This window comes from Echinops telfairi, unplaced genomic scaffold, assembly GCF_000313985.2.
Source record: "Echinops telfairi isolate 266 unplaced genomic scaffold, ASM31398v2 ScPeMD7_3533;HRSCAF=4204_0, whole genome shotgun sequence".
Classification (NCBI taxonomy): domain Eukaryota; kingdom Metazoa; phylum Chordata; class Mammalia; order Afrosoricida; family Tenrecidae; genus Echinops; species Echinops telfairi.
The window spans coordinates 61,208,344-61,225,697 of record NW_022107431.1 but is presented as its reverse complement, the minus strand read 5'-3'; the positions used below and the strand labels follow the sequence as shown (position 1 = coordinate 61,225,697).

Genomic DNA, 17,354 nt, shown 5'->3' with positions numbered 1-17,354 from the left:
CTCTGGGCTACCAGGAGCAGCCTCCGCCGCGCATGGAGAGCTGCCGCCGTGGCCGGCCGCCCGTGCGGGCGACGCTTGCGCCCCAGAGGTAGTCCGGCGCCGGCCGAGAAGAGGAAAGTGTCGCCGGGGGGCTGCGGACTCCAAGCCCCTGGCCCGCGGGTCCGGCCGCCCCTCTGCCGTGGATTTCGCCGCGATCCCGCCGGCAGCTCTTTGCAAAGCTGCTTGAAACTTCTCCCAAACTCGGCATGGATCCGGCGGCGGCGGCGCTGCCTGCTTTTGCGGCGCTGTGGCTCCTCTGCCCGTGGCCGCTCCTGGGGTCTGTCCACGGCCAGTTCTCCGCAGGTGAGTGCCGGCGGGAGGGCGTCCGGGGCCCCGACGGAGGTCCGGCGCTCGCCAGAGCCAGGGGGCGATTGTTTGCAGGGGGGCTTTCGTGGGTCTCGGATGTCCTGGATAGCGAGAGGTCCCGAGTTTGTGTCAGGTGGGACGCGGGCCACCGCCCGCCCCGGGGGGACAGGTAACTTTGCTCTCGGCGCCCCATTGTTCCCGGGCGTGCGGCTCGCTCGGGGCGCGGGGCGACAGTGTGGGGAGAGACCTGGCGCCCAGCGCAGCATGGCCCTGGCTTAGGGAGGAGAAGAGGAAAAGTAGTTACGACTCTGGGGGCAGCCACTTTGTTGCTCCTGGTTCGGGCTTATGGCTACTAGTGTTAAAAAAGAAAGAAAGAAAAAATTCCCCGGGAAGCCATTGTCAGCAGTGTGGAGATTCGAAGGGATTGACCTCGGTCGGCGCGCTCTGCCAGGTGCTTTTTGTCCCGAGAACAGTCCTCCCTCGATTATTGTCCCACGACTTCCCTGTCCCTCCCCCACCGCCCTCCACCTCCAGCGTTGGGTTGTTACTCGACTTGTCCTGTGACTTGGGGCTTTGCTTGGAGCGTGTCCCGATTGTGCTGGCGGAGCCTGTACGATGTTTGGAAATTGGATTCGAAGGAGCCGTCCCGGCAGCGAGCTCTGGTCGCCGGCTCGGGGAATCCGGATCCTCAGTGAGAGCCGGTTCCTTTGGGCAAAGCGACCGCGAAGGTGTCCCAAGTACTCCTGGAGCCAGCCGGCTGATGGCGGTTGCAAGCGATTGCTCCCCCAGGAGAAACCCCCCCTACCCCCCACAAAAATGACGTGATGCGGCCTCGAACTTTAGCCCCTTGGATTTTAAGTAAAGCCTCGCGGAGCCGTGGGGGAACTCCGGCCCGCTGCTCCCTCCTCTGCCGCCTTTCAGTTTTGTTAGCCTTCCCGAAGGCGCCTGCTTCCTTCTTTCTCTCCTCTGGGGGCTCTGAAGTTGCACCAGGTGCACGCTGGGGTGCAGGCTCCCGGCACTTGTCTGCTTCTGCCCCTTCCTCTCAACTTTTCTGGCCCGTCCACCCAGCTGCGATTGGCCAGCGAGCGAATCTGCCGGGCGGGGGTCTCGGTGCAGAGGAGGGAGACCCGAAGTGGTCGAAGGGGTTGGTGGATTTGATGGGAAAGCGACTTCCGCGCTCCTAGCTGAGGCCACGGAGCGCGAACTTACTTTGTACTTGTCAGTGGCTTTTCTTGTTGTGGCTGCTTGGTTCTCAGCAAATGAACTCACACTGTTGTTTTCGGGAGTAATGGTTTATTTCCCTTCTGTTCTCTCTAGCTAATTTAGAACTATCAAAGGAGTTAGGCAACAGCCTTAGGTAGCAGCTAGTGTTGTGCACTCGGATTATGAAACATACACCGCGTGGAGGCAAAGCCTTGCCCTGGTCCTTATGGAGGCGCTCTATGGAGAGGGCAGCTCCTGTATGCTCTGGCGGTTTGATTTCATGCTCTCCGGACCAAGCATGACTGCACGCATCTCGGACATAGAATGCCCGTTGGTATTGGAACCGTGCTTGATGTTAAGTCCTTATAGGCAGGCAAGTTGGAGAGAGTATTGATTTCTGCACAATGTCTGTCACTGTGCCGAGAGCCGACCTTGGAAAGGCATGTAGTTTGTAATTGAAAGTTTGAACTCAACTGGTTGCATGATTAAACTTACATGTATTCAAGAGTTGCGACTATTAATGTTTCAGCAGCTGATGGAGATGTTTTTGGCAGTGTAGAAACTTTTTTTCCCAAAGGTTGTTTACTCTCCACTGAACAAGGGAATACCACATTTCCTCTACATTTCTTCCTGCAGAAGAGTTTGTGTGATCCTTGGAGTTCAATTATCTCAGTTGAGGAAATGAATTTTATTCTTAGACATAGGGCTCCAAGAACTGTAAGTAAATCTGCCTGGCTTGTCTTTAGTGATAGAAGCACAACATTTGACTAGATGTCACATTTAATGCACATTTTAAATATGCGCAGCCCTACTAAATGCAGTTGTCCCAGGACTGCAGTCAGATTTTGCCACTGAGGATTTACAACAAAGCCCCGAAACAAATGCATTGTGCCCTCAGTGTTTAAAGTCAGACTGTGGGTCTACCTTTCTCTAGTAATTGGAAGTTTGTCTTTGCAAACACTTTTCTTCCAGCCTGTATTATATCATTCAGTGTTCTACTGTCCCCAACACCTCTGCTCGTCAGATTTGTGCAGACATTGACTCAAAGATTGGAAGTGCATTCTTTCTCGCTGCTTTTCTTTTACTCTGCATTGAACAAGGAACTCTTTATTTCTGTGGGGGATTTGAAATAGAAAATACCTCGAAAGCTTAAAATAAGTTCATGTACAGAATTTTAAAATAGCCTGTTAAGTGTGTCTGTTGAATCACATCTGTTGTTGTTGTGTTGTTGTTAGGTGCTGCCAAGCCAGCGCCTTCACGTGGCAACCCTGTGTATAATTGTAGGATACAGCGCCTGGTTCTGCCCCACCCTCACAATCGTTATGTTTGAGCACATTGTTGCAGCCCCTGTGGCAATCCATCTCCTTGAGAGGCTTCCTTTTGTGCGTTGGCCTTCTGCTTTACCATGCACCCCTTGTGAGACCAGGTCACCACTTTCTGAGATCACAGGGTTCCTAAGCAGTAGGATTCACAAACACATTTTGCAAGACAAAATGATTGGATCTTCGAAACATGCCACATACCAGGGGGCTTCAAAACGTTCATGGGAAAATGCCAATATCTGTTCATTCTATTGGACATAATGGCATCTTCCCAAGAACTTTTCGAAGCTCTTTTGTACATCTGGGTTGTGCTGTTTCAAACCAAAAATTTAAAGTTGTTTGTTTTCATCATTGTGTTTTCTTCCCCTTTAGCTTTTGTGTTAAAGTATAAATAACAGTGATGCAAGGTGAACTTCTAGAAAACCAGAACTCCCATAAACCTCTTATTTAATTTTATATTCTTGCAGTTTAACATCTCACTTATAATGACTCCTCATATCTAGGGACGCACGAAGGTAGGCTGAAGTTTATTTTGTGGACTGCCTATCTCACCTCTCTTGGTATTTAGCACAGCTGGGCTTAGCCTCCGAGTATAAGAATGTTTTCTGGCATCAGAGTATACTGATGGAACGAGTCATAGATTATGTGACTTGGAAGCTCAGTCTTCTCCTCTGTAAAATGGGAGTGACAATGCCTATTGTGACATTTCCGCATGGTGTTACAAGGACCCATTGTAATCGTCCGTGTGAGTGGGTACTGTACATTTGGAAGCATTGTGCAGCTTTCTGTAAAGTAATCCTCACACACGACAGTGGTTGGAGCTGCTTTAGCTTCAGTTTGCTCCCTTACTGTGTTCACACTCTCTCCCTGGTGCCTACAGATCTTGCAGGATTTTTGTTTTGCTGTATAGTGTTCTGTTAACTCATTTTAATCATTCTGAAAGAGAGGCATCCCACATTGGCCAGACCATAATTTGTCAACCCACTGATAGACATTATCCTGTTTATTTTTTTAATGACTTACTTTATATAAATTGTTACTTGAGGTATAACTGAAGGAGCGTGTTAACATGTCTGAGTTTCTATTTGTAGAATAAATAGTATTTTTAGTCGATTTCTGAAGCTGTTGAACTGCTGGTTGTTCAGCTTCCCCATCTCGGTGTAGAAAATAGCATGCAGCTTTTTCGTTGCAGTCTTATCACTGACCTAGAGAGGGACTGTTGTCTCTCTAGTAGGATGTGGGCCTCAAAATGCAGCTCAAGAGCCTGGATATATTTTGGATGTAGTTCCTGGCTTGCCAGCCCGAGAATAAGCACTCTGCTGTGTCTTTTCGGCCCTTGCAACTCATCTAAGCAGTGCCATTGCTGAGCGCATGAGCTCTAGCTGTCACTGTATGCTAAATTGATTTCTCTTACATTTATTACCAGTAGAAAGATGACACTTTCTACTCCCGTAAAGAGTTACACTCTTGGAACCCCTCAGGGGCATCTCTACTTTGTCCTATCGGGCTGCTCTGAGTTGGAATTGACTCAGCGCCAGTGAGTTTGGTTTTTGGAGGATGATATCTTGTGAAGAAAAGATGAGGCTCTCTCCTTCCGAGTTACCTTCTGGGAAACTTACAAGGACTCTCTTCTATAGGGTTGTTAAGCGTCCGAATCAACTTGATGACATCCAGTTTGGCTTCTTTTTTTTGAGAGGCAGATAACATACATGAGCCATGGTGAAAGTGCTCAACTACTAACGACCTTGGTGGCCCCCTTAAGTAAAGATGTGGCAGTCTGCTTATGTAAAGAGAGACAGCCTTGGCACCTCTTTCGGGTGGTTATCACTAGACTCCATGGAGTTGCTCAGAGTCAGAAGGGACTGTAGCAGTGGGGTTTTTGGTTTGTTTTGGTTGTGTTGTTGCTTGTTTTTGTCAAAGGGAGATGCACGAGGGGCTGCATATTTTATGGCTTGCCTTTACATTTTCTAGTTTTGATTGGCCAAGTATCTCACAGTTCATCTATTCATTAAAATCCCCAATTCCTATCCAGTGATGATGCCTGACTGGACATTTTTCAGGGCTGTTTGTTTTTTTCTTTTGCTTTCATTCTGTTTTCTTCTCTCTAGTATCCGTTATCTGATTCTGTGGCTGGGTTGCAAGATGTCATTCAGTGTCTGTCCCAGCCAGGCGGGCAGAGGCAGGTCTGGCTGCTAGTTGGACACTGCCATGTGTGCTGCTGACAGCTCTCCTCTTCGTGTTCATAAATGCGAATTTGAAAAATAAATCAACTCCTTTGCCATCCCGCCCCATCCCACGCCGCCTCCCTAACACACTCCCCTCTAACAACAGCAAAGCCTCGCGCGTGGAAAGCCTCCGAATCACAACCTTTTTGTTTTTGCCAGATAGCTATTGTTGCTGGACATGTTCTTCAAAACTGGAAATCCGACTCACCCACTACCCGGTGCTCATGTGAATCCTCCCACCAAAGCTTGCGTTTCTACAAATAGCAGTTTGTCACAGGTCCTTGTTTTGTGTTTCTTCAAAGAAGAGTTAAGTCATGCACTCTAACCTTATACAGATAAACTGCACTATTGTCTGAGAATGACTTTTGGGGTCCCGTGTATTGTGCCTGCTGGAGGGGCTTTGAAACATTCATTGTAAAGCATATTAAATATGGACCGACCTGCTGCCTGAGGCCTGGAAAATGCGTTCTTCATCTGCCCTGGGCTTGCCCCATTTCCCCTACTTGCCCTTCAGGGAGGGCAGGAAGAGACATGCTGGAAGACTGAGAGCCCAAAACATCAAGGGAGTTTACAGGTTGTTCTTGAAGACAAAACAAAGGAAAGGATGCTAGGTTCATGATGTGTGTGAGAGTGAGTAAGTGTGTGTGTGTGTGTGTGTGTGTGTGTGTGTGTGTGATCTTTTACTGAATTTTCTGAAGAAGGGAAACATAATCTTCTTGACTTGTTTATTGGATCAGACTTTGCTTTTATCCAAATGCATTTATTTCCACCCCCACCCCACTCCCCGTGGATGTAAAAATTCCTTTCAGACTATACCCTTTGATTATATGTATCTGGTCTGTATTCTTTTATTAAATATGCATCACTTTGCCTCAAAAGGTTGTAATTTCTTTTGAACATGACTTGTTTTTTCCCCATCAAAACTCATGCTGCTTGTCACAGTTCCTGAATACCGGTGCTCTATCAGTTCATGATATTTCTTAGAGTGACATTTGATAACAAAATAATTTGAGAATAGATCAATCGTGCTAATTTTTGTTTCACTTAAAGCCAAAAAGCCTGATGCTTATATTCATAAAATAGTATTTTTACGCCGCAGATTGTTTATGTGCTTAGATGAGGCTACTTCCCAAATTAGTGGAAAAATTCCATTATTTCTTAATTCTATTCCCCCACTAACTTTTTGAAGCCAATGGATACGTCCAATGGAGAGACAGGCTTGTAATTGCTTTCCATAAACGGGGATAGAACTTTTGAGTAGAATACTACCCAAGATAGGACATGAACCTTACATATATCTCTGTACTTTGGCAGAGTTTTGAAAATGATTTTTGTGATTGAATGGCAGACTTCAGTGCGAACTCTGAAGATCAATGTTTTTCAAACTTAAGATGCACAGTGGAAATGTGTTTTGTGAAATATTTTCTTAATGAAACATAGGTTTACATAGTTGACTAAGCCCGTGAAGAACCCCACAACAGGTTCTTCACGGGATTAGTAAACTATGTTTATTTTAGTATTCTTGACCGAACTGAGGGAATTGTTTTAATTGACAGTTAATATTTTAGCAATAAATACTCAATTTACATAATTAAATGCACACACAACCCTGGGCTTGGTGTTCTGAGGTTGTTCCGATGATTGACATCCTGGGAAAACATTGGCCTGGGCTGCAAAGACCACAGTCATCCTGCGGTGGCACTTTGCCAGCACTTCACTTCACTCTGAGTTGAATTTCTGGCGTTCTCCCCTGTGTGCTGATCATCCATAAAAATTACAAGCGACTTACTCTGTCACTTACAATTGTTTTAGTAGCCAATTAAGTAGTCCTAAATGGAATACTCCATGTTCCACTGTATGTGATTGTAGACTCGGTTGGTAGAGAAGAGAGAGGGATTGAGCAATGCTGGCGCAGTTTGCCAACAGGAGCCCTTTTAGCCCAGCTCACGTAATAGGAGCTGAGTTAGAAGTCAGGCCAGAGAAAACAGTCTCTGCTTGAATCAAAGCTGAATGGTGCCGCATGTACTGACCTTGATAAGACTTCTTAGTGCAATGGATCGACTTGGCAAGGAGCTAAGGGCGTCCACAGATGGGCTCCCATACATAGAATGGGTTCTCGTAAGGAATATTGAAAATACACAATTATCATTTTCTCAATTTCATAGATGGAAAAGCCAAAAGTGGGTAATATATGAGTTATAGACTATATTGTATTATGCACGAATGTACTCTAGACCAAATGCTCACGACGACCACTGCATCAATCCTGAGCTACAGGCAGCCTTTCTGTAGGGTTTCTGAGACTACAAATCCTTATGGGAGCAGATAGTCTGTCTCAACTTTCAACTGAGGAGAGACTGATGGGTTTGAACTGTCTGTCGGCCTTGTGGTTAGCATTACTGCTCTACTGTATTTTCATGAGAAAATAACTGAAAGTGTGTATTATCTTAGGAGCCCTGTCTGCATAGTCCTTACGCGTTGGACTTCTAACTTCAAGGTCAGCAGTTCGAAACCACCAAGTCTTCTGCGGGTGAAAGACAGTGCTTTCCATTCTCATGAAGAGTTACTGTCTTGAAAACTCACAGGGGCAGTATCAATTGGAATCCACTCAATGGCAGTGAGGGACTGAGGGCTGTACTATATTATGCAGTACTATACTTCATTTCAGCAGAAAAAGAAAATCTTCCTCAAAATTGGGATCTATTTTTATAGACCCTTCCCAATGCAGCCCGAGCTTACCAGCTGCTCATAGGCTGGCTTCCCAAACCCTGCCCAACGCAGCAGCTGACTCGCTACAGAAATTCCCTTCATCCTTGTTGGGTGGTGGGGTGGCCTAACAGCTGCTCAAGTGGCAGACTGACCCCAGCTCCTTGATGGGATTCGTCTTTGGTCATTCAGCAAATTCTAGAGAGGAAACCTCTCTGGGGTTTGCTCTGCTCACCTGGGCGGTGGCGACTGGCTTGCTTAAGAAGCATTGGATTCTCCAGTTGCACACCTCAAGGATGGTGCTGCTTCATTTGGGATCCACAGACCAGCAGCATCAGCCCCACGTGGGAACATGTTGGAAATGCAGCCTATTTGGTCCCCCTAAATCAGATATGTATTTTTAAAATTTACCAGGTGGTATGCTTGAGCATTTAATTTTGAAAAATAATGTCCTAGAACAAGAAGAGCTCCACTGGAAAAAAAAAAAAGCCCATTTTCATGCACTTCACTACAGAATCATAGACGTGTTGTGAAAGGATCAATTGAAACAGGCAATACTTTTCCCTGGAATGAAACTTAGGGTCAATATTTACTTGATTATAATTTAACAGTTCAGGTACATCCACATAAAAATGTACAATTTTTAAAAAGAAACTCGGATAGTTTTCTGGAAATATTTTGACAATGGGGATAAAATTGAGAGCAAATAAGTTGACTATTAGTGACTGTGTATAAGGGCTTTGAAGGAGAACTTACTATGTAAGGATCCAAGCATGAGATATACAAATCATTTCCATTTACCGCAGTCTTCTGTGGTTACAGGGATTAAGTAGTACTCCCTCTGACATTACTAGTAACAGTCTCTTGCTTTATAATTCTCTTTCTTCTAAGTGTAATCTAAGGATCGATGTAATAAGGAGCTCATTTATAGGACAGTCAAATTTAATGAATGGGAGTTAGTCAGTAGAATTCATTAAATATCACAGGCGTTCTTTTTACTATCTTTTGTACTCATATATAAGAACAGCGATTCTTGTCAGTTTTCTTAAGAGAAAAATTATGATGTAATAGACAGTGTACACTACTCATGTCAAAACACAATTTTACTTGCATTTTATGGCTAGCCTTAGCATTCTTTTAGGAAATGAATTTTCCCAGTAGACCTAATTGCCTTCTTATTAATGAGGCTGTAAGTGTTTTTTTGTTATCCATTTTCTATTCTAAATGTGCCTACTTGTGCTGGCTGTTGCAACAGGGAAGTCTCTGATTAAATCACAACTGCCGTGTTTGTTTCTGCCATTCACTAGTGATTCAGAAAATCCAGGAACAATAACATGTTTAATGCAGAGGCTAATGAAAAACAAGAGGGGGGGCACAAATTAATGTTAACCCATAACAACTGGCTATCTTATTATATGGGGAACAGGTGAATCTATTTGTGAAATGGTAAATGAAGGTCTGCTTTAATCTGTATTGTCTGAAATACAAAAAATCTCGTTGTTTTATTGATGAATACAAGTCAGGGTGTTTCCATGCATACTCCTGGAAGCACCGATGCCTTCGTTGGAGACAGACAAGTGCTGGAGGAGCTCAGGGAAGGAGAAACTTTGAAAGGTACTGTCATGCCTGCGGAAGAAATGGAGCGTCTGAAGGCCCCGGTTCCTTATTTTTCCTAATTTTATTCCAAACTTAAGGCTTGCCCTTTGGACTAGTTTCACTTTTATTTTTGTAGCAATAGTCGATTTCTTCCTTCACATGTTGGTCAGAGAGGAGAGATTTTCTGACAGCAATTGCAAAAAACAGGTTGCTGTTAGGTGCCATTGAGTTGATTCGAGTTCAGAGTGACCGTACATGTGAGAGAAAGAAGCTCAACCTGTCCCTATACGGTCCTCACAAAGATTGTTATGTGGGAACCCATTGTGGCAGCCATGGTGCCAGGCCATCTCGTGGGGAGTCTTCGTCTTTGTGTCTGACCCTCTGTTTGCCATACATCACGTCCTCCTCCAGAGACTGGTCCCATTGCTAACATGTCCAAAGAAAGTGGGACCAAATCTAAACATTCTCAATTGTAAGGAGCATGCTGGCTGTACTTTTTCTAGGACAGATGTGTTCATTCTTGAGCAGTCCATGGAATATTCATCTGCCATTTACTGATTGCCTAAGACCCGCCAGGCTCTATGCTTAGTGATTTACATGATTTAAAATCCTTCGAGCAACATTAAGATTAGCATAATCTCCATTTTACACAGTATGAGGAACTAGTTGAGTCAAGATCCACTATGGAATGTGTACACATGTGTAACAATTAAAATTTATTTTCAGATGTGTGTGTGTGTGTGTGTGTCCTATAGGCAGAAATGCAATCCAGACTGATTGCAACAACAGAAGATTTATTATCTCTACTGACAGTTCAGGAGGAACTTGATTTAGCAGTTCACATAATGCCATTGGGTTATCTGAGCTTGGTCATCTTCGCGCTTGGTCTTCCAGCAACTTCCTTCTTCCACTCCATAGAAAGGCCAGTTTCATAGAAACTTCCACTCCATAGAAAGGCTGTGGCAGTTCACAGGCTTAAGTACATCAGGAAAATGTACATTGATTTTCTACTTGTGACTGAAAAGAACCCAGGGTCCACTCTGAGTGGGTTCAGGAAGTTGTCAATCCAGTCCGTGCAATCCCGTCCAGGTTTTGGTCAAGGGGAAGTAAGTGTGCTGATTTGTGTCAATCCAGTCCGTGCAATCCCGTCCAGGCTTTGGTCAAGGGGAAGGAAGTGTGCTGAGTCCATGTGTCTGGACTCAGTCCTCGATCATCACTCGGGTCACAGGAATTGGTGGAAGACGGGAGACTATGGATCTCAAAGTACCATTTGTGAGAATATAGTGGGCAGAGTGTGAATTTTGGAAAGATGACAGAGTGGTTGCTTGAGATTGCGTTACAATGAGGCATGAACAATAAAAGCAAAGAAAAATTGGTGAACACCTTTGTGTGTGTGGGTTTATGCCCTTGTGAGGGAGAAGAAAGAAGGTGGTGTGGAAAGAAAGCTGGGTCAGGCGTCTCCTACTTCGGACCTTGGCTTGGTGGTAACATCCAGAAAACCTGTTCGTCAAAGCCTTAGCCACATGGGCTTTTCAGCGGAGCTGTTCCAAGAACTCCGTGGGGTATGAATACTGTGGAGCCCAGTGGCTGCTGTTTCCAGCCTCCTCCTCTCAGAATGAGAGAGCTATGGGACCTGTGTTAGACGTAAGCTGGTGAGTGAGTAACTGCTGGGGGACTGAGGAGCAGGGGCCATGTCATCTTAGATTCTAGGACAGTCCTAAGTGTGTCTGCGCTCAATAATGGCTCTCCTCTGGCAAAGCCATGAGCTGGCATCCAGGGGGGCGGGGAGCACAGTTGTGGGTGAGGGTCTGATTGACTTCCACTCCAGTTCTGTCAGGGGAAGCATGTTTTCACACACCTTTGTTTATTATCTCGAAAAATCGTAGTGAATTATGTTGCCTGCTTTGAGAATACTTTTTCCCTTCATGGTTTTATTTCTTTATCAGTGTGGTGACTGGGACATATGAATAATGACATTTGTAAGAATTTGCCAAACAATCTGGCTGAGCGAGTTTTGACTCTTTACCCAAGTCCACCTTTCAGGGCCTTGGGGAATACAAATAGATAAGGTGAAGAGGGTGGCTGTGACCTGCCTCACAAAGAGAGCCGAGCTTCCTCGGGTATTTATGTGACATTGAAGATTTAGAGACCAGTGGACTTGTCACTGGAGGATCTGTGTTTCAGTCATACTATGCCATTTGCTGGCTCTGAGATTTGGGGACACTGCTTTTCTGTGTGATTTTTCAATCTCCTATCTTTAAAATGGGGCCATCACAATGAAGAATCATGTTCATAGTTGCTCTAGCCACTCAGTCAGGCGCTTTCATAATCAAAAGGAATATCTACCTGCATGTGCTTTACAATTGTTTATCATAAAATAGCTTTTTTTTAAAAAGTGGATTTTTGTTAGGAATGTAAACAAAAAGTATAAATGCAAGAGTGAAAATGCAAATATATTAGTTTTGCTTCTCAAAGACATGCTTGGGAAAGTAGTATTAGAAAGCCAGTGTGGTTCTGGGGTCAGGGTCCAGCTGGGTGGTAGTTACCATCAATATCCTTTGTGCTGTATATAACAAAATGATCAATAAAGCTCTTGCCAATGGAGCTGGCCTGACTAGTCATTAAAAGCATACTCAAGTCAGCTCTGAATCCCTTTGCTTATTCTTCTGCTCCTTATATCATTGTGATCTACTCTACTATGCTGTCTTTGGGATGCTAGTGAGGTAGTCAGGTATGGCTCCTACTTTGGAGAAGAATATGTGACTTGTAAGAAGTGGTAATCCTTGCAGAATGCCTTGGTGATGCTGTTGGATACACATTGATTGGACTGCAAGCTGCAAGGTAAGCAGTTCAAACCCACCATCCGCTCAGCCAGAGAAAAAAACGAGTCTGTCTGCTCCCATAAAGATTTGTGGCCTGGGCAATCCCGTGTCGGATTGCCACTAGTTATAATTTTTTTTTCTCTTAATTTTTTCGCTGCTCCATTTACTAATGATTCACAAGTGAATCCTGGGGTTGAGTTTTACTGTCCATACCCCTGTGTGTGGCCAAGGCTGAAAACAGCCCACCTCAGGTTTGTTGATTCACTTTATAGAACTTGCCTGGAATACTGTCAGCACTTCAGCAGACATTCTGGAACCTTGAGTCTACACACAAAATGCTGAAGACTACCCTAGCCCCTGCCCCCTTAAAAAAATTAGGTAAAAATTACCACAGTGATAGTAAAACTCCAGCTAGTGGAATTCCCCCAACGTTGAGTAATCTGAAGTGTAAACAGAATCTGGGAGGCGGAGAGAGGCCCTTTGTTTGCTGGAGGCTCGTGGTCTCTTTGCTGCACCAGGAAGAAGAGGGACTATTCCATTGACTGCAGTGTATGGAAATGTGGGCTGACAAACTGCATTCCGTGCTTTACGTGGAGGTGTTGGCTGTTGGCTGCAGATTCACGTTTGCTGTGACCTACAGCTGCTTCCATAAGTGCTTCAGGTTGTCTTCCTTTTGCCAAGCACCGTTTGGCAGAGTGCAGGTTGTGAATGAGTCTTCCTCTAACCCTTATACTGCATTTCTTGTTCATGTACTTTGGCTTCTCTGATTATTTGTTGAGCATACAGATTTAATAAATCAGGTGAAAGGATACAAATCTGTCCAGCACCTTTCCCAATTTTGAACCTTGTTATGTTTAACTGACAATTTTTGGATCCATGTACAGATTCTGCATGAACATAATTGTTTTCTGGATTTCTCATTCTTCTTAGTGTTATCCATAATTTGTTGTGATCTACACATTTAGATGCCTTTGCAAAGTCTATACGACACAGGTAAACATCTTTCTGGTATTCTTTGTTTTGGGGCAGGATCTGCCTGGCATCAGGATTGATATTCCTCAGTCCACACAGTGGATGGACACAATAGCCACAACATTGGAGCAAACACACCAATGATCCGTGAGGATAAAGAAGGATAAGATAACAGTTGGATTGAAGACCACTCGCAATGACAGCTGCTTATCAACTCCTTCTGTTGCCCCGGACTGTGATCATCCTTCCCCACTAAGCTGCGGCTCCCTGGAGCCTGGTGTCCCTGGGTGGTGGGAACCCAGAAGGGAAGGAAGTCAGGTCAACAGGGAATCAGAATAGGTCCTGATTGTTTTAAACTGGTCCTACACCTGCAGTTCGGAGTTCAATATCTGGACTGTTAGTCATTCATTTTCAAGAGGACTTCTCATTCACATTTAAGTATACCAGTTGCCCTACCTGGAAATGGAGATTCAGAATGTCTGTAGGTATTACAGGAAGCTCATATAAGTAGTTGTGTGTGAATTGAGAGAAATACTAGTGAGCTTTCTATGAGCAAGCAAGCAAGCAAGCTTTCTCTATGTAAAATAAAAATTGCCAAATTAAATAAACCTCATCTACATTTGGAAATTACTTGGAAAATTATTTCATTTTAGTTAAGTCACTAAAATTTTGTGCCCATTTTACAACAGACTGCTGGTTTCCACACATGGAATGTGTAGTGTAATATGCCTAGGAGCACAGTCTTTGGTATTAGGTTGAAGGTGAATACTGGTTTCTTGCTATGTGACTGAATTATTTTCCACATCAGTAAGATGGGATGATAAAAGTAGTCATCCTGGATATTTGTTGGGAGGAATATTGAGTAAAAGTGTTTAAAAGAGTGGCTGTCACGTGAATAAAAATATTTCATCTTAGCTTTTATTACTATTATCACCACTACTGGATTAAGCTAACTGATGTTTGTAGAATATTCAACTCCATGCTGTTATCCTTTAAAATGCCTCATCTATTATCTTTTATTTAAAAATAAATCCAGGAGGGAACAGATAATGTTGATAGATGCTATTGAGTTTGTTCTGACACATAGGGCCCCTTTGTGCAACAGAATGAAACACTGCCTGGTCTGACCCCTCCTCACAATTGCTGCTATGTTTGAGTCCGTTTGTGGCACCCACTGTGAACATTGATAGCATTGAGGGTCTTCCCCGCCCCCCCTGCATTGCTTACTTTACCAAGCACGCCGTCTACTCCCAGAGGCCAGTCCCTTCTGTTAACATGTCCAGAATACACGCAGCTAAGCCTCACCATCCCTGCTTTTAAGGAGCATCTTGGTTGTACTTCTTCCAGGATAGATTTGTTCCGTTTTCTGGCAGTCCATAGTGTACATTCCATAGTCTGCCAGCACAGTAATTCAAATGCACCAATCCTTCCTCCGGCGGCTTCCAGATTCATTGTTCAGCTTTCACACACATATGAAGCATATGAATTCTGGGTCACATCCTTGTCCTCAAAGTGGCCCTTTTCCTTTTTAAGAATTTAAAGGGTCTTTTTGCAGTATCTTTGCCAACTACAATACATCATTTGATTTTCCGATGGTTGCTTCCAGGAGCATTGTTTGTGGATCTAAGTAAAATTCAATTTCAACATTTTCTACATTTATTATGATGTTGTTTATTGGTCCAGTTACTGGGTTTTTTTTTTTTTTTTCTGCATTGAAGACTATAGCCTTTGATATTCATTATTTAAGATCTCAAGTCCTCTTCACGATCCCATTCCAGGCTGTTCGCGTGCCTTCCCCCTCTCGTGGTGTCCCACTCTTCTTCCTGTAGTCCGTCTCAGATCATTTGATCAGTTTATTGATCGTATAAGTATGGCGGATAATACAACCCTGATGCATGCCTTTCCTGATTTTAAACAATACAGTATTCCCTGGTTCTGCTTGAATGACTGCCTCTTGGTCTATGTTCACTTTGGTTGGGCACAAAAAAGATTTCTGGAATTCCATTTATTGTAATGTGATCCATAATTTTAACAATCTACATAGTCAAATGCCTTGCACAATTAATTAAAGTCCAATAAACATTTTTTTTTTCTGATAGCCTCTGCTTTCAGCCAGATCCCTCTGACATCAGCAGTGATATATTATCCCTCATTACACATCTTTTCCTGGTTTGGACTTCAGTTTCTGACAGCTCCCTGTCTTTGTACTGCTGCGACCCTTTTTGAATTACCTTAAGTAAAATTTTACTAGTTTGTGTATTAATGATATTGTTTGAGAATTTCCACATGCTATTGGATTGCCTTCCTGTGGGATGGGCACAAATAGGAATATCTTCCAAGGTGAGCAGGTGAGCCCTTCTATAGAGGCTCTGCTTGTTGAAACACCCCCAATTGGTATTCCATGAATAATAGGATGGCTGGGATAAATCAACTCAATATTCTCATTAACAAGACCGCAATGGGCACTATGGTGAATATAATTCAGGTTTATATAGATAAGAGATGAATTTACACTCATTCTTAGAAATCACAGTCTTAGAATTAAGAACAGAAAACTAGTAAAAGTGGTGGTACTGGGAGAATTAGAATGCAGGGCCTTCCCCCCTACCGCCCCAACCCCTCCCCAGAATGCAGGTTCTTGAAACATTCAGCATCAGTCTTGAAAGACCCCCCCCAAATCACTGAAAAATGCATTTCTTCTCGCATTAAAAGAGTTTACAGGGGGCAGGAGGGGCTGCTAGATAATGTATTCAAAACAGTAAAACTTTGGACCTTAAAAAAAAAAAAGTTCACCAAATCGGTTTTGGGTCTTTGATCACCTGGCTACATGCAAAACCTCAACTTTTAGCTTCAATTAGCTAACAGGGGCCTAGGAGCCCTGACAGAGAGCCCTGGTGGCATAGTGGTTATAAGTTGGGCTTCTAATTGCAAGATTAGCTGTTCATAACCTCCTCAGAGTTTGCAATGGAAAGATGGGCCTTTGTACTCCTGTAGAGTTAAGCTCTGGGAAACACACTAGGCAGTTTTAGCCTGTCCTCTAGCGTCACTATGAGCCAGCACCGAGTTGATGACAGTGGGTTTGGTTTGGTTTTATTTTAGGTAAAATCATTAAGGACAAACCCAGGGAGGACTAAGCTGCCCTTCCCTGATCTTGTCTGCGGATTTTTAATGTATTTTTGAGCACTCGGTACCAGAAGGCGAACTGCATCTCCATAGATTGGCCCAGGATTTGTCTAATCATACTCACATTGCTGGTGTAGTAGACAGAAAGCGCTCAGCCGGCAGTGCCTGAACTTATGTCAAAACTTAAAGTAAAGCGAGGGCTCCCATGGGAGACTGCGCCGTCTACAACCTCTCTGCCTTAGAACTAAGTTCTGTATAAAACACCTGGAAGCTGAGGCATGAGATCGCCACGCCATCAACTGCAAGTGTCCCTCCCAGTGAGTCCTGTGCTGCCTCGGAATAACACTCAGATTTAGAAATGAGATAATTGCAAAATAGACGATAAGAGAGGCCTCTTAATTCCTAAAGACTGTTTTTTCCCTAAAGGTTATAGAGTGAGAAAAATCAATCTGTATTGCTTGCCTTTTACATTTGACACCAATGCGATGCAAATACATAACAGACTTTTAGAATATTCATTTACCAGGGATTCGTAGGTAATGTTTTTATTTTTTTCTTTCTCCCAGGAGGTAGCTGTTAATATTTACTCTTTCTTTGCTCACAAAGTAATGAGGTAGTTTCAAATCCACACCCACTCCCGATACTTCTTTACGATCCTGTCGCTGGGCAGACGTCTGTAGACCTCTGGCAGGTAGCATGAGGGTCTGCCTACACTGCTGACAGCTGTCAGCAGCTCCGCAGAGTTGCAATTCAGCCCGTCGGTCCTGCCGAGGAAAACACCACCAAGCTACAGCCAGGAGTTCATCTTTTGGACTCAGATTTCAGATGGTCTGCCCTCTTCCAACTTTTTAATTTCAAATGGAAACAGACTCCCCGTCCCCCCGCTAGTTAGTTATATATGTGAAAATAGTTGCTCTTCGGATAGCATTACATTTCTCTCTGAAAATTTTTATGAGAGTTGGTTTGCACCGCAGCTTTGAATCATTGAACTAAATGCTATTTTTAATGCTCGGTTTACCTTAGTAATACCATTTTTTATA

General features: G+C 44.0%; 1 protein-coding gene across 11 annotated transcripts in view; it reads left to right on the top strand.

Moving 5' to 3' along the window:
* Positions 1-33: 33 nt before the first annotated feature.
* The window catches only part of PTPRK (protein tyrosine phosphatase receptor type K), a 640,850-nt gene continuing 623,529 nt past the window's right edge, over positions 34-17,354 (top strand). For 7 of the 11 annotated variants that reach the window (XM_045294289.1, XM_004702060.4, XM_045294293.1 and 4 more), the window contains exon 1: positions 34-342. In XM_045294289.1, the coding sequence (XP_045150224.1) occupies positions 246-342 (97 nt within the window). In that variant the 5' untranslated portion in view covers positions 34-245. The remainder of the gene's footprint in view (positions 343-17,354) is intronic. The other 4 variants (XM_004702063.4, XM_004702062.3, XM_004702061.3 and 1 more) reach the window with 1 other exon arrangement.